The sequence below is a fragment of the Oncorhynchus nerka genome, linkage group LG22, assembly GCF_034236695.1.
Source record: "Oncorhynchus nerka isolate Pitt River linkage group LG22, Oner_Uvic_2.0, whole genome shotgun sequence".
NCBI classification, from domain to species: Eukaryota; Metazoa; Chordata; class Actinopteri; order Salmoniformes; family Salmonidae; genus Oncorhynchus; species Oncorhynchus nerka.
Window position 1 is genome coordinate 14,857,568 of NC_088417.1, and position 17,795 is coordinate 14,875,362.

At 45.6% G+C, this 17,795-nt stretch overlaps 1 protein-coding gene and 1 long non-coding RNA gene across 3 annotated transcripts in view; one reads left to right on the forward strand and one right to left on the reverse strand.

Annotated features, from left to right (window-relative positions):
* The window catches only part of LOC115104883 (sodium channel protein type 2 subunit alpha-like), a 152,833-nt gene that overhangs the window by 109,627 nt on the left and 25,411 nt on the right, over nucleotides 1-17,795 (reverse strand). Inside the window, exons 4-7 of the mRNA XM_029626256.2 lie at nucleotides 9,063-9,204; nucleotides 8,767-8,964; nucleotides 8,265-8,450; nucleotides 7,621-7,959 (exon numbers count right to left, since the gene is read on the reverse strand). Of these exons, the coding sequence (XP_029482116.2) occupies nucleotides 7,621-7,959; nucleotides 8,265-8,450; nucleotides 8,767-8,964; nucleotides 9,063-9,204 (865 nt within the window). The remainder of the gene's footprint in view (nucleotides 1-7,620; nucleotides 7,960-8,264; nucleotides 8,451-8,766; nucleotides 8,965-9,062; nucleotides 9,205-17,795) is intronic.
* Nucleotides 11,622-12,396, forward strand: LOC115104884 (uncharacterized). 2 transcript variants are annotated; one of them, XR_003859819.2, is made up of 3 exons: nucleotides 11,622-11,789; nucleotides 11,901-12,008; nucleotides 12,142-12,396. It is a non-coding gene; the product is annotated as an uncharacterized LOC115104884 (long non-coding RNA). The 2 variants fall into 2 exon arrangements; XR_003859820.2 differs by having other exon boundaries at nucleotides 11,625-11,789; nucleotides 11,927-12,008; nucleotides 12,142-12,391.

Here is a 17,795-nt window from a genome sequence, read left to right on the forward strand (position 1 = left end):
TACTATGAAAAACCTCAAATATAAAACATATTTTGATTTGTTTAACACTTTTTTGGTTACTACATGATTCCATATGTGTTATTCCATAGTTTTGATGTCTTTACAATGTAGAAAATAGTTAAATAAAGAAATCAGTAGGTGTGTCCAAACTTTTGACTGGTACTATATCCTTCCATACATTTTTTAAACTGGTGCTGGGGGACCTTCGGGCGGGTCTTGTGAGGCCTGTGGGCTTCCTTCCTGAGTGTCTCACCTTTACACAGAGGGGTCATATTAGTGTGTAGCCAAAACTGTACGGATGCTAAACAGAAGTTGGCAGATCTGCTGTATCGACATCAGACGAGTCCCTTGATCCTTGTGGAGGTCGTAGAGCTAAACCTGAGAGTATCATATTTGTTCCTGAGATCATCTTTCCATAGAGGGGTCATACATGTTTTTAGGCCAAACCGTTCAGACGCTACAGAAGATTTTGTGAGAAGATAATTTTCTGGATGTCTCATGGTCTGACAAACATGGCTCTAGCTCTCTTACCTTTCACCGCAGTTTTACATCGACGGATGAGGTGTATTGAGATGCATCCAATGCAAAAAAACGGATTCTCTAGCTTAAACTGACGGATTATTATGTTGGTTTTTTCTTTATGCTAAATACATTTCCGTGGGGGTTGGACATCAGTTGGTGTTGAAGACTTTCATTAACGATCAAGTTGTAATGCATCTAAATGTCTAAATGCATATTTCCCTCCACCTTCATTCAGGTATTTCATTTGATTTAGGTTTGTGGTAAAAGGAAGGATGCCTTTGAAAGTATCCAAATAGGGCCCTAGTTTAGATGTTTTTTAATTTCTTTAATTATTTTACCCCTTTTTTCTCCCCAATTGGTAGTAATAACAGTCTTGTCTCATCGCTGCAACTCCCGTAGGGACTCGGGAGAGGCGAAGGTCGAGAGCCATGTGTCCTCCGAAACACAACCCAACCAAGCCGCACCGCTACTTGACACAATGCACATCCAACCCGGAAGCCAGCCGCACCAATGTGTCGGAGGAAACATCGTACACCTGGCGACCTGGTCAGCGTGCACTGCACCCAGCCTAACACAGGATTCGCTAGTGCACGATGAGACTAGGATATCCCTGCCAGCCAAACCCTCCCCAACCCAGACAACACTTGGCCAATTGTGCGCCGGTCGCGGCCGGCTGCAACAGAGCCTGAGCTCAAACCCAGAATCTCTGGTGGCACAGCTAGCACTGCGGTGCAGTGCCTTAGACCACTGCGCTACCCGGGAGGCCTAGATATTTTTCTTGAGGTCATGCAGAGCAGCATAATATCATGGGATATGTAAGATATGTACAGTAGCTATCCAGACCAAAAATAAGCACATGCTCTGTAATAAACCCTGTCAACACAAACACACACAGACACTCACACACAAACAGCCACACAGACACACACACACAAGGCAGCGACAGCATGGAAAGTGATTCATTGAGTATTAGAGAAAATGCAATTGCATTAAGGCTCTTTCCTCTTCCGTTCCTACACAGTTGCTAACACCTCCGCGGGGTAGTGTGAATCATCTGTATTGAAACAGCAAATCAAACCGTGTGTTGTGTTAATGTTGAGGAGCCCAGTGGGGAAGAGGGAGCTGTTAGCTGTACCAGTGTCACAGAGGTCTTGGTCAATGACTCCAGACAGCCAGAGGCTACTAAGCCCTGAGTCTACTCTGCAGGATACGAGCCTGGCCATTCCTTTGATACAGGCTTATATAATAGTTATCCAGTTATCCACAGGGTGAATTCCCATGATGCACGCAGATACACAACAACACACACAGACACACGAAGCAACTCAGTAACTCCACTCAGAACATGACGCCGTGCTGGATAGTCGTCGTATTGAGAGCTCCGCATGTACTTTGCTATGTTGTGATTCTTTTGACGTTTATCTTTACTTTATTTTCATGAAATGTCTGCTAACATTTTTTATAACCGACAATAACTTTGAACATCAGATTGGCAGTTACTTCCCCAATTCCTGCTGCAACTTCGACTTATCTGCGCTGGGCTCTTTCTTATAATTCCGACCCAATTTTCGGGGTATGCAAGAGGAGCGTCAGCATTACAGAGGCAGGAGAGGGGGAGTCCTGGCGAGATTAAGGTGAAGGGAAAACCAGCCACCCCTTCCCGACATTCTATTGGCCAATGTACAGTGGCTTACAAAAGTATTCATCCCCCTTGGCGTTTTTCCTATTTTGTTGCATTACAACCTGTAATTTAAATGGATTTTATTTGGATTTCATGTCATGGACATACACAAAATAGTCCAAATGGGTGAAGTGAAATTAAAAAAATTCACCCCCTTTGCTATGAAGAACCTAAATAAGATCTGGTGCAACCAATTACCTCCAGAAGTCACATAATTAGTTAGATTAAATACAGGTGGACTTTATTTAAGTGTCACATGATCTCAGTATATATATACCTGTTCTTAAAGGCCCCAGAGTCTTAACACCATTAAACAAGGGGCACCACCAAGCAAGCGGCACCATGAAGACCAAGGAGCACTCCAAACAGGTCAGGGACAAAGTTGTGGAGAAGTACAGATCATTGTTGGGTTATAAAAAAAATATCCAAAACTTTGAACATCCCACGGAGCACCATTAAATACATTATTAAAAAATGGAAAGAATATGAGACCACAACAAACCTGCCAAGAGAAGGCCGCCCAACAAAACTCACGGACCAGGCAAGGAGGGCATTAATCAGAAAGGCAACAAAGAGGCCAAAGATAACTTGGAAGGAGCTGCAAAGCTCCACAGCGGAGATTGGAATATCTGTCTATAGCACCACTTTAAGCCGTACACTCCAAGGAGCTGGGCTTTATGGAAGAGTGGCTAGAAAAAAGGCATTGCTTAAAGAAAAAATAAGCAAACACGTTTGGTGTTCACCAAAAGGCATTTGGGAGATTCCCCAAACATATGGAAGAAGGTACTCTGATCAGATGAAACAAAAATTGAGCTTTTTGGCCATCAAGGAAAACACTATGTCTGGCGCAAACCCAAAACGTCTCATCGCCCTGAGAATACCATCTCCACAGTGAAGCATGGTGGTTGCAGCATCATGCTGTGGGATGTTTTTAATCGGCAGCTTTTTGTCCATCAAGGAAAACGTTATGTCCGGCGCAAACCCAACCCCATCCCCACAGAGAAGCATAGTCGTGGCAACATCATGCTGTGGGGATGTTTTCATCGGCAGGGACTGGGAAACTGGTCAGAATTGAAGGAATGATGGATGGCGCTAAATACAGGGAAATTCTTGAGGGAAACCTGTTTCAGTCTTCCAAAGATTTGAGACTGGGATGGTGTTTCACTTTCCAGTAGGACAATGACCCTAAGCATACTGCTAAAGCAACACTGGAGTGGTTTAAGGGGAAACATTTAAATGTCTTGGAACGGCCTAGTCAAAGCCCAGACCTCAATCCAATTGAGAATCTGTGGTATGACTTAAAGATTGCTGTACACCAGCGGAACCCATCCAACTTGAAGGAGCTGGAGCAGTTTTGCCTTGAAGAATGGGCAAAAACCCCCAGTGGCTTGATGTGCCAAGCTTATAGAGACATGGCCCAAGAGACTTGCAGCTGTAATTGCTGAGAATGGTGGCTCTACAAAGTATTGATTTTGGGGGGGGGTGAATGGTTTTGCACGCTCAAGTTTTCTGTTTTTCTTGTCTTATTTCTTGTTTAATTCACAATAGAAAATATTTTGTATCTTCAAAGTGGTAGGCATGTTGTCTAAATCAAATGATACATAACCAAAATCTATTTTAATTCCAGGTTGTAAGGCAACAAAATAGAAAAAATGCCAAGGGGGGTGAATCCTTTCACAAGCCACTGTACAGTCACATGATAATAAAATGCATGATCTCCGATCGCGGATTGGCTACCAACGTGACTCTCGTAACTGCAATATTCTCTGCTTTTTTTAAACATGGCTTTCGGACAACTCGAGAAGGTCAATGGATTCTCCATTCACAGAGTGGACAGGACAGTAGAGTCAGGGAAATGAATGAGGGGAGGTTTTTGTCTCTTCATAAACAACAAATGGTGTGCTGACTTGAGCGCAGTGGTAGTCTCAACCCATTGTTCACCTGTCTTGGAATAACCGATGGTCAAATGCCGACCCTTCTACCTCCCTAGGGAGTCTTCAGCTGTTATTGTGACTGTTGTATACATTTCACCTCAGGACAAGAAATATAACAATCTGGCACTTAACGAACTGTACAAGGCTATAAACAAGCAGGAAAACTTACACCCAGAGGCTGCCTTTCTTGTCGCTAGCTATTTTAACTCAGTGGCATTAAGACACATGATTCCCTATTTCCATTAACACGTCTCCTTCGCCTCAAGATACAATAAAGTCCTAGACCATTGTTACTCTACCCACAACAAGCATACAAGGCCCTCCTTTGTCCGCCATTCAGCAAATCAGATCATGACTCCGTACTGTTTACAAGCAGAAGCTTAAACAGGAAGTACCTGTGACTCACTTTGTTAAGAAATGGTAGTCAGAATCAGAGATTATGCTACAGGACTGCTTTGCTAGCGCTGATTGGAATCTATTCCGACACCCCGGCGATATCCATCGATGAGTTAACCACCTCCGTCACCGGCTTCCTATGGAAATGCATAGGCAATGTTGACCCCACAGAAGGTTCAATGCTTCCTCAACCAAGAGCCCTGGATTAACACCGAGGTTGGCGCTAAAATAAAGGACAGGGCTACCGCACACAGGGCTATCACAGACGACTCTGAGCCTACTGGTAAGGACATGAACAAGTACAAGAAGTCCCGCTACGACCTGCACAGAATCATCAAACGAGCAAAAGGACAATATAGGAATAAGGTGGAATCATATTACACAGTCTCCGATGTGGCAGGGCATCGGAGTCCATTAAGGATTACAAAGGAAGATCCAGCCGTGATCTGCCCAACAATGCTTATTTTCCAGATGAACTCAATGCATTTTATGCACACTTCGACATGAACAACACTGTGCGTGAGGTCCCCCCCAACCTAGAGGACTGGGTGATCTCGCTCTCTGGGGCCATTGTGTGTAAGGTCTTTAATCAGGTCAACACTCGCAAGGCCGCGGGTCCGGATGGTTGTACATTGACAGGGCTGCAGTGGAGCAGGTCAAGAGCTTCAAATTCCTCGGTGTCCAAATCTCTAAGGACTAAAATGGTCAACGCGCACAGTCATGAAGAAGGAGCAACAGGAAGTTGGAACGGTTTGGCATCAAATCCTCAAGTTATACAGGCAGCAGCCATACCAGACGGTGATGCGGACAGCCCAATATATCAATGGGGCCGAACTCCGTGCCATCCAGGACCTCTATATCAGGCGGTCTGAAAGGAAGGCCCGGAAAATCATTAAAGACTCCAGCCACCCAAGCCATAGACTGTTCTCACTACTTCTGCATGGTAAGTGGTATTCATGCATCGTCTGACACCAAAAGGCTCCTGAACAGATTATATCCTGAAGCCATAAGACAGAAGACATAGCTAACAGAATGGCTACACAGACTATCTGAGTTGACCCTTGTATTTCATTTGTATGTTTGCACTGTTTCTATGCACACTCTAAGGACTCTACACACTCACACACACACTGACACTCCAACACACATATACTGTAACATAAACACATATGTACAGTATACTGACTCTACACATGCACACACACTCACATACAATCATCATTTACACTGCTGCTAATCTGTTTATCATACACTGAGTGTACAAAACATGCTCTTTCCATGACATAGACGGACCTGGTGAATCCAGGAGAAAGTTATGTTCCCTTATTAATGGCACTTGTTAAATCCACTTAAATCAGTGTTGATTAAGGGGAGGAGACAGGGTAAATAATTATTTTTAACTTGTTAGGGCCGTGGTTCCGTGGTGGGAACATCAATCAGCGGAAAATGTTCAAGTGCGCCACCTATAGTTGTTGATAAAACTCAAACTTTCATTAAAATGCACATATAATGTACTGAATTAAAGCTACACTCGTTGTGAATCTATCCACCAAGTCAGATTTGTAAAATGCTCTTCGGCAAAAGCATGAGAAGCTATTATCTGATAGCATGTATCCCCCAAAATACAGAAACGTCACCTAACGACAGATTTTGCGATAGCCGGGGGCTACTCAAAACGCAGAAATAAAATATAAAACATTCATTACCTTTGACGAGCTTCTTTCTTGGCACTCCTAGATGTCCCATAAACATCATTTTGGGTCTTTTTTTTCGATTAAATCGGTCCATATATAGCCTAGATATCGATCTATGAATACTGTGTGAACAACGGAAAAAAATAGCGTTTTCTAACGTAACGTCATTTTTTTTAATTAAAAAAGTCGACGATAAACTTTCACAAAACACTTCGAAATACTTTTGTAATGCAACTTTAGGTATTAGTACACGTTAATAAGCGATAAAATTGATCACTAGGCGATGTAAATTCTTTAACTTCACGTCTTGAAATCATGGCCGGATATTGCTCAACCAAAACATCCTGTCGGAGACCGGAGGAAATCGGCTCCCTTGTTTCGGTTTGACCAAGAAACAAAGCCGAAGCAAATGACAAGACTCTAGACATCGTGTGGAAGCTGTAGGTACTGCAAGCTCGACCTCATTTAATCCGGTTCACCTTTAACAATTCCTGGAAGGGGCGCATGGATATTTTTTTCCATTTTCAGTGATCAGATTTTCCTGCACTTTTCGATGAAACGCACGTTCTGTTATAGTCACAGCCGTGATTTAACCAGTTTTAGAAACGTCTGAGTGTTTTCTATCCACACATACTAATCATATGCTTATACTATATTCCTGGCATGAATAGCAGGGCGCTGAAATGTTGCGCGATTTTTAACAAAAAGCTGCGAAAATTTGCAGCTTCCCTAAGCCTTGAGACAATTGATACATGGATTGTGCTATTCAGAGGGTGAATGGGCAAGACAACACTTTTAAGTGCCTTTGAACGGGGTATGGTAGTAGCTGCCAGGCGCGTGTGTCGAGAACTGCAACGCTGCTGGGTTTTTCATGCTCAACAGTTTCCCGTGTGTATCAAGAACGGTCTACCACCCAAAGGACATCCAGGGAACTTGACACAACTGTGGGAAGCACTGAAGTAGACATGGGCCAGCATCCATGTGGAACGCTTTCGCCACCTTGTAGAGTCTATGCTCTGACGAATTGAGGCTGTTCTGAGGGCAAAAGGGGGTGCAACTTAATATTGGGAAGGTGTTCATAATGTTTTGTACAATCAGTGTATATCCTGGTGCCTAGTCACCTTACCCCTATACATATATACCTCTATCACTCCAGTATCCCTGCACATTGTACATATGGTAATATTGGAGCTGACCCTGTATATAGCTTCTTACTTTCTCGTGTTCTTTTTCTTATTTTTATTTCTTGCGTGTGTTTGTTCTACCTTGTGTTATTTTTAATGCTATATTGATATTGAATACTGCATTGTTGGGTTTGGAGCTTGTAAGAAAGGCATTTCACTATACTTGTGCACGTGACATTAAAACTTGAAACATCAAACTCAGTACTCACACTCTCCTCCCTGACCCTCTCAATGGTGCATGCTGGGAGGCCCTGCGGGGTGACCCCGTTCTGGTCCATGGCCACAAACAGCTTCCCATTGATGTTGAGGAAGACCTGGGAACCCCGGCTGCCCGTGCTGTAGGTACTGGGCCTGCGTCTGGTGCTCCACGGGACCACCAGGGACCCAGCACGACTGTGTGTCCCCTCATTGTCCCCATGGACACTGAGCTCATCGTCGGCAAAGTCACCCTCTGAGTCTTTGTTCCGGCGATTGAAGTTAAATATACTGACGTTGCTTCCTCGTCTAGTGCGCGTGGAGATGGTGCGGATGAGGAGGGGGTGTGTCGGCTGGTGGGGGAGTGGAGAAATAGTTTTGAGTGGGCTATATGGTAGGGACGTCTTCTGTTAGAAAAGAGTAAGATACTTGACTCAAACCCTGGAAATCAGATAATTCTTTCACAAATTAGGATTGCCTTTAATCACTATAGATTCAGAAAGGTGAAAGATCTATATACCAAAATACATACTTCTCTACAAAACCTGAAATTCTACTTCAGATTCAGAATGTTTGTATTTATCCATAATGTTTAATCCATGATGAAACATCATGATTAAATAACAATCCATTACGAATACATAATTATGATATTTACCCTGCCCCCATCCACTGTATCCACCTTTAATGTTTTCACGTCTCCCTTCTCCACGTCTCCCTCGTTCTCCATCTCCTCCACCAGCCCCTCTAGACTTCTCCTCCTGCTCTGCAACTCCTTGTTGTCAGGCAGAGCCAGGCCAGGGGACAGGTCCAGGAAAATCAATGAATCTGTGTCTTGAGCTTTCTGAGTAGCGTTGGAAGGCAAAGCGTCAGTTCATTTATTTTTACCTAGATTTGCATTGAAAAACATTTTCATGTATGACTGACTGGGTTTCGAACCTGAGTCTTTTAGGTCTATCAAGGCTATGTTAGCCTGTTGAACAGAATCCTAGGGCCAACAGCTATAGATAGTCCTTTTTCAGGATATTGTCTCATTCCAAATTAACAGAAGTCCCATACCAGTACCTGATAACCAATTTAAAGAAATCTGCAATTGTATGTCTACAGTCCAAGTTCCCAAAGCATTAGCCATACAATGACGACATGAAACTCTGTCTTACCTGCGCTTCCTTCTTGAGGCACTCCATGGCCAGCTGGAACTCCCTCTCTTTCTGCCAGGCCTCCTGGATAGTGGCCTGGTTCTGTTCCTCGTAGGCCATAGCCACCACAGCCAGGATCAGGTTAACCAGGTAGAATGACCCCAGGAAGATGACCACCACGAAAAACACCATGTAGGTCTTTCCTGCTGACCGCAGAGTCTGAAGAGGGATGGATGGACACATGATCTTTCAGACTATGACCTGAATTAGGAGATTGTTTGAAATAAAGATGACCATTTCCAGGTGTCCTTACTGACCTGGTGATAGAGGTTCTCCCAGTAATCTTGTGTCATCAGCCGGAAGAGGGAGAGAAACGCCCAACCAAAGCTGTCAAAGCTGGTGTAACCATAGTTAGGGTTCCTTCCTGCCTTCCTACATTCAAACCCATCTGGGCAATGCCTGGGGAGAAAACAGAAACAAAACATCAAGATAACGCCGTAAGGCTCTCGTCCAGAAACAACACATCAAGATAACGCCGTAAGGCTCTCGTCCAGAAACAAAACATCAAGATAACGCCGTAAGGCTCTCGTCCAGAAACAAAACATCAAGATAACGCCGTAAGGCTCTGGTCCAGAAACAACACATCAAGATAACGCCGTAAGGCTCTCGTCCAGAAACAACACCTAGCTCCTTAACACCTAGGCGCTTGTGTAAAGCTGAAGGAATTGGATATGTTTAGGCAATATGGCAAAAAAATCCACTTAGCTTATGAAGATGGAGGGCAAGATGGAGCTGCAACCATATTGCTCGTACCTAGATGATTCTTTCAAATCTACCTGTGCTTAGGGGTTAGGAGCCAGGGTTTCTGGATGGGGCCTAAGATCCTAAAAAAAAACACATACTAAAGGAAATGTAGAAAATGATTGGATCTCGTACCAATATGCTGCCTCTTTAAGGTGACCCCATACGAAGGTCGGTTTGCTCCTAGCAGAACTAGGCTAGGTGACCTGTGCTTTGCACTTAATGTGTTGTGAAATTTGTTGTGAAATGTACTGTAATGTCAACTGGCTGAACTGTTTTAATGTTGTTGGACTCCATGAAGAGTAGTTGCTGCCTTGGCAACATCTAATGGGGATCCATAATAAATGCAAGTACAAATACTCCCTTAAAAGACCTTTGCTTGAAAAATCTGGGGGGAAAAGTAATTTGACTGTTTGTCCCTTTTGAGACACCATAGCCAGTATACGCTTCCTCAAAATAGTCTGAATAATCTTAGATAAATCTGTAATAAATTCGGACATTTATGCCGAGGATGTCTTAGTCTCACAATTTTAGATTTAACTAAGATTTTTGGTGCAGTATTTCTCAAGTAAAAAAAAAACCTCAACTAAACGCCATCATAAAAACCTACCGAACACCAAAACAATCAAAAACTTCACAACATTTCTGCGCAACATATACGCAAACTGTTTCAACTGGGAAGCATGCGACAGGCTTTAAGTGTGTACAGTTCATGCACATTCATTGGCTTGTCATTGCCGCACAGTGAGCTCATCCTATGCCTGTTATCTTAGAGAAGGGGGGCCATTACCACAGGCTTTATCCAAGCGACAAGGTCCCATACATGGCAGTCACTTATTACAGACAATATTAATTCAGCAAGGGGAAATTTCACACATATAGTACATCAGCTTATCGGAGTAGTATGGGATTGTTGTTCAAAATATGTAGCTGACATAATGGGACAGGTTTAGATGCTTTTCCATGACTAAACCCTCGTGTAGACAACACTTATCGGGCCTAAGAGGGTGATGTCAGCCCAGAGCAATGCCACTGCATGCCACCCCACGTTAGATATGCCCCCCACCCCCTCGAACCCCCATGACAGAAAAGGTGAGTGACTCCGACACCCGGCTTCCTCTGAGACACGGACCATGCTAGAGTGGCTAGAGGAGCTAGGGGGGCATGTGAAATGGGTGGGTGTCTTGAAGAGTGAGGCGGGGGAGTTGAAAGGACGTGGCGCCACCAACCTGCCATCACGCCAGTCACTCGTCCCCTCACACCACCTCAGCCCTTCACCCATCCCTGAAAAGTCTACCAGGCAACACGTGTCAACCAGGGATAGGATTGATTTCAATTTCATTTGAAATTCTAAGTTAATTCTTGAATTCACTCATGAAGTGGAGAATTTATGTTGAATTCAATTTCAATTTCAACAGTTCAAGTTATGGAATTGGAATTGAATTGGAAATAGACTGTTTGGACTTTTTGAATTGGAATTGAATTGGATTTGTAAAAACAAAATCTTTGGAAACTTTTAATTATATTGGAATTAAATATTTTTACATTTGCCAGTTGATGGACTTAATTCACATACTGTAGTATAAAAAATGTACTTCAGGATATGTTTTAAATTATTTATACTTGTACATCTACAATTCCAGTATAGCTAGGCTGTCTGAACAGTTACATGATCAGCCTCAAAGCATGAGGGAATTTTAATTTGTGGACGTGTTGGGGTTAATATTGAATCGGGAATTGAATTATTATAATTGATCTAACACTGGAATTGAGAGAAATTGAACCATCTCAGAATTCAAATACTGACCTGGAATTTGAATTGAATTAAATGGAATTTACAGGGAGAGAGAATTGAATTAGAATTGGATTTGTGGAATTAACCCAAACCCTGCAGGCAACATCCATCTCTCAGCGGCTTTGGCCGCGGCTGTGGCATGTGGAGGGAGAGTGTGAGGGTGTGGGGCAATGGGCCCTATCACCCACCAGACACGTCTTTGTGTCTCTGAGGACGTGTTAATGGACAGGCCCCACTTCAGCCTCTGGGACGCCCTTAATGGGAGGCCCTAAACCCTGCTCTGCCTGTCCTTCGCCTCATATCACACACACACACAAACACACACACACACACACACATATCCCAACACAATTCCCATACAGTGGCTCGACATAAACACGTCTGAAGAATTTAATCTATCATCGTTTTTAAGATGTATTTACTACTTTTTCAATTTCAGAATCTACATGTAAGTACACCCTTTTCCTGTTTTCTGTAATTGTTATCATGGCTGCATGTACGCAAGTCCATAGTTAGCCACAAAAACACGCGAGCTGAACAATGTTTTGTTATTTTCTAGTGGCATAAATCCTTATGGCCTTTCAGGAAAACCAGGAAAGAGTGGCAGGGATTCCACCGAGGAAGATGAGCATCTTTACATGGGTGGATATACTCCTCCCTGCCATTGGTAATGCCACGCATCGATGTAGACGGAACGTTCTAAACGTTCTGAACTCTGTCATTTTGTGATGGTTCCTGTCCTAGATCTGTCAATCTGAGACCCAGATTATAATCTCACCTGTGTTTGCAATCTCTAACAGTGGGGCACTCAGAGGCATCAATACAATGGATCTAATTTGAGCCATAAATGCTGGACTACAACATGAAGAGGAACAGGAAAAACCTTTTCAAACATAACAATGCCTCACACTGTAATTAAAAGGACCACGGTTTGGTTAAATAAATGTTTTCACCCTTCATCTCTAATTTGACGGCACAGAAAGTGTCACTACAAACTTGGCAGTTGATGACCAACAAACATGCAACAGCTACAGAATCAGATCACTTTTATAGGATACAGGTCCTACCCTGCAATCAAAACCCTGCCCGCCGTTCTTGTTGTTATGTGTAACCTGTTGTGTTCTTGTTAGCGAGAGATAGGGAGGAGTCATTGAGCAGGGAGGAGTCACTCAGCAGGGAGGAGACACTCAGCAGGGAGGAGTCACTGAGAAGGGAGGAGTCACTGAGCAGGGAGGAGTCACTGAGCAGGGTGAAGTCAATGAGCAGGGAGGAGTCACTCAGCAGGGAGGAGACACTGAGCAGGGAGCAGACACTGAGCAGGGAGGAGACACTGAGTAGGGAGGAGTCACTCAGCAGGGAGGAGACACTGAGTAGGGAGGAGACACTGAGTAGGGAGGAGACACTGAGCAGGGAGGAGACACTGAGTAGGGAGGAGACACTGAGTAGGGAGGAGTCACTCAGCAGGGAGGAGACACTGAGCAGGGAGGAGACACTGAGTAGGGAGGAGTCACTCAGCAGGGAGGAGACACTGAGCAGAGAGGAGACACTGAGCAGGGAGGAGACACTGAGCAGGGAGGAGACACTGAGCAGGGAGGAGTCAATGAGCAGGGAGGAGTCACTCAGCAGGGAGGAGACACTGAGCAGGGAGGAGTCACTGAGCAGGGAGGAGTCAATGAGCAGGGAGGAGTCACTGAGCAGGGAGGAGTCAATGAGCAGGGAGGAGTCACTGAGCAGGGAGGAGTCAATGAGCAGGGAGGAATAACTCACCAGGGAGAAGTCACTCAGCAGGGAGGAGTCAATGAGCAGGGAGGAGTCACTGAGCAGGGAGGAGTCAATGAGCAGGGAGGAGTCACTGAGCAGGGAGGAGTCAATGAGCAGGGAGGAGACACTGAGCAGGGAGGAGTCAATGAGCAGGGAGGAGTCACTGAGCAGGGAGGAGTCACTGAGCAGGGAGGAGACACTGAGCAGGGAGGAGACACTGAGCAGGGAGGAGACACTGAGTAGGGAGGAGTCAATCAGCAGGGAGGAGACACTGAGCAGGGAGGAGACACTGAGCAGGGAGGAGACACTGAGCAGGGAGGAGACACTGAGCAGGGAGGAGTCACTCATCAGGGAGAAGTCACTGAGCAGGGAGGAGTCTCTCAGCAACCTGTTGTTATGTGTAACGTGTTGTGTTCTTGTCAGCGATAGATAGAGAGGAGTCACTCAGCAGGGAGGAGTCACTCATCAGGGAGAAGTCACTGAGCAGGGAGGAGTCAATGAGCAGGGAGGAGTCAATGAGCAGGGAGGAGTCACTGAGCAGGGAGGAGTCAATGAGCAGGGAGGAGTCACTGAGCAGGGAGGAGTCAATGAGCAGGGAGGAATAACTCACCAGGGAGATGTCACTCAGCAGGGAGGAGTCAATGAGCAGGGAGGAGTCACTGAGCAGGGAGGAGTCAATGAGCAGGGAGGAGTCACTGAGCAGGGAGGAGTCAATGAGCAGGGAGGAGACACTGAGCAGGGAGGAGTCAATGAGCAGGGAGGAGTCACTGAGCAGGGAGGAGTCACTGAGCAGGGAGGAGACACTGAGCAGGGAGGAGACACTGAGCAGGGAGGAGACACTGAGTAGGGAGGAGTCACTCAGCAGGGAGGAGACACTGAGCAGGGAGGAGACACTGAGCAGGGAGGAGACACTGAGCAGGGAGGAGTCACTCATCAGGGAGAAGTCACTGAGCAGGGAGGAGTCTCTCAGCAAACCTGTTGTTATGTGTAACGTGTTGTGTTCTTGTCAGCGATAGATAGAGAGGAGTCACTGAGCAGGGATGAAGTCACTCAGCAGGGAGGAGTCACTGAGCAGGGATGAAGTCAATGAGCAGGGAGGAGTCACTCAGCAGGGAGGAGTCACTCATCAGGGAGAAGTCACTGAGCAGGGAGGAGTCAATGAGCAGGGAGGAGTCACTGAGCAGGGAGGAGTCAATGAGCAGGGAGGAGTCACTGAGCAGGGAGGAGTCAATGAGCAGGGAGGAGACACTGAGCAGGGAGGAGTCAATGAGCAGGGAGGAGTCACTGAGCAGGGAGGAGTCAATGAGCAGGGAGGAGTCAATGAGCAGGGAGGAGACACTGAGCAGGGAGGAGTCAATGAGCAGGGAGGAGTCAATGAGCAGGGAGGAATAACTCACCAGGGAGAAGTCACTCAGCAGGGGGGAGTCACTGAGCAGGGAGGAGTCACTGAGCAGGGAGGAGTCTCTCAGCACTCCGGCAGCTGGGGGTGTGATTGGCTGCTATCCTATCTCTGGCCAGGGAACTGGGCATTCTGATATGGGGTTATTTTGGGCACCAGCAGTGAGCCCTGGCCACTGTCCCGTTAGGAGGATCGGGGGGGGTGACTATATCCCAGGGAAGATAGTAACTACCTAACAGTTCATCACAATACGCTGTTGAAAAGGGAGCAGTAATGTACACTATATATAGTATATGCCAGTGGTTCCTAAACTTTTCATTGTCCCGTACCCCTTCAGACATTCAACCTTCAGCCCGTCTAGCACCAGAGGCCAGTGTTTTTTGCCATCATTGCAAGCCTGCCACACACACGCACTATTTCTTAAACATAAGAATGAGTGTGAGTTTTTGGCAGAACCCAGCTCGTGGGAAGTGACAAAGATGCTCTGTCAAAATGTCACCGGAAGAAATGGCAGCAGTTTTACAGGCGCCCAACCAATTATGCTATTATGTGTTTTTTCGCATTATTTGAAACTCATTTTGTACAAGACGCCCAGTGACACGAGCCTACCAGACGAGCTAAATCACTTCTATGCTCGCTTCGAGGCAAGCAACACTGAGGCATGCATGAGAGCATCAGCTGTTCCGGACGACTGTCTGATCACGCTCTCCGTAGCCGACGTGAGTAAGACCTTTAAACAGGTCAACATACACAAGGCTGCGGGGCCAGACGGATTACCAGGACGTGTGCTCCGGGCATGTGCTGACCAACTGGCAGGTGTCTTCACTGACATTTTCAACATATCCCTGATTGAGTCTGTAATCCCAACATGTTTCAAGCAGACCACCATAGTCCCTGTGCCTAAGAACACAAAGGCAACCTGCCTAAATTACTACAGACCCATAGCACTCACGTCTGTAGCCATGAAGTGCTTTGAAAGGTTGGTAATGGCTCACATTAACACCATTATCCCAGAAACCCTAGACCCACTCCAATTTGCATACCGCCCAAACAGATCCACGGACTATGTAATCTCTATTGCACTCCACACTGCCCTTTCCCACTTGGACAAAAGGAACACTTATGTGAGAATGATATTCATTGTCTACAGCTCAGCATTCCACACCATAGTACCCTCAAAGCTCATCACTAAGCTACGGATCCTGGGACTAAACACCTCCCTCTGCAACTGGATCCTGGACTTCCTGACGGCTGCCCCAGGTGGTGAGGGTAAGGAGCAACACATCTGCCACGCTGATCCTCAACACTGGAGTCCCTCAGGGGTGCATGCTCATTCCCTTCCTGTACTGCCTGTTGTATTCAGCGCACGTGACAAATCAACTTGGTCTTTTATTTGAGCTCTTATAGGATCAGGGCACAAATAATAACATAATAATACTCAATAATTTTGCTCTTTATTTAGCCATCATGCTTATAAAACCTTATTTGTTCATTGAAAATTGTGAATAACTCACCACAGGTTAATAAGAAGGGTGTGCTTGAAAGGATGAACATAACTCTGCAATGTTGGGTTGTATTGGGGAGAGTCTCAGTCTTAAATCATTTTCCATACACAGTTTGTGCCTGTATTTCGTTTTCATGCTAGCGAGGGCCGAGAATCCACTCTCACATAGGTACGTGGTTACAAAGGGCATTAGTGTCTTAACAGTGTGAATTGCCAAGGGCAAGAAACTTTGACTGCAGCCATTTCCAGAAATTTGGCAGTGGCTTCTGATTAAGTAAAATTTTCACAGAACCGCTTGTTGCAATTTCGATGAGGCTTTCTTGATCAGATATCGGTAAGTGAACTGGAGGCAGGGCATGAAAAGGATAACGAATCCAGTTGTTTCGGGAAAGTACCTGCATAAGGTGTATCCAAGATGGAGTAGCAGTCAGACGTCTTTGTCTCGTCCCATGTGTATATAATTTTTTCTTCACGTTCTTTTTAATATTTTTCCTAAACCTCAACTTCAAAATACTCTCCTGCAACACGCCTCACCCAATGTGCTGTGGATCTGTTTTTTTTTCCTAAAGTATTTATATTTTCATCTGAACTAGAATACCAAATCTAGCTAGCTAACTAGCTACCAGCTATCAATCAGCTAACCACTGCGAGCGGTCATCAGCTAACCTTTAGCTCGGAAAGCTCTCGCCAGTTCGTACAACGTGCTTCAAACCAGAGCATACCAGACCTATTTTTCTCTCCATATCCCCGAATTCCTACCGCAAACTCTGAACCTTTTCATCTGGATCATCACAGCTAGCTAACCGCAACCCGGGTTGACTACTCCTGGCTAACGTTTCCGTCCCGGGGCTAGCACCAACTAGCCCGGGGCTAGCCCATGCTAGACAAGTCTCCCGGCTCACTCCTGGGCTACAATATCCGGACCCCTTCTACTGCCGGTGCGGGGCACTGAACCCCACCGATCCTCTACGACTGGAATACCGACATCATCTGCCCGAGGATTCCAACAGGCCCCTCAGACGCGACATCCGCTGAAGGCCCATTCTGCTAACCTGCTAGCTACCTAGAACTACTTGGAACCCTACTAATCGATGACTGGTCTATCAACCTCACCGCACGAAGAGGCAAAAACAGACTTACCCCCATAGCGATGTCCCCCAAAGGCTAACTTGCTAGCCCCGGTCTACTAACTGCTAGCTTGCCTGCCCCAGTCTGCTAACTGCTAGCCCCTGCTAACTGCTTGCTTGCTAACCCGGTCTGCTAACTGCTAGCTTGTTTAGCCCCGGCCTACTAACCGTTAGCCTGTTAGCATCGGCCTGCTAACTGTCTGAATCGCCGTGTCCCCCAGTCAGCCCAACCACTCACTGGACCCATATGTTCACTTGGCTACGCATGCCTCTCTCAAATACCAGGAGCTGTGCCAGGTCCGTCTGGTCTGTTGACTCATCCAGCTGTAACTTATTTAATTCACTGGCTTGTATGCAAAGCAGTAATTGTTTCAAAACATCTCCTGCCATGTCACTGATGCATCGTAAAACAGTGTTGTTTGATGAAGACATTGGCCTTTTCCCCCAGCATTGTCCCAACCATATCCGCGGCAGCAGGAAGAATTAAGTCCTTCACAATAGTATGGGGTTTGCCTGTCCTAGCCACTCGGTAGCTCACCATATAAAACGCTTCTAGCCCCTTCTTATTAATGGTATCTCTTGCTTTTATACATGTCTTACTACTCGAAAGTTGTCTTTATTTTCGCTCAAAAGACTCTGGTGGCTTATTTTTCAAATTGTCAT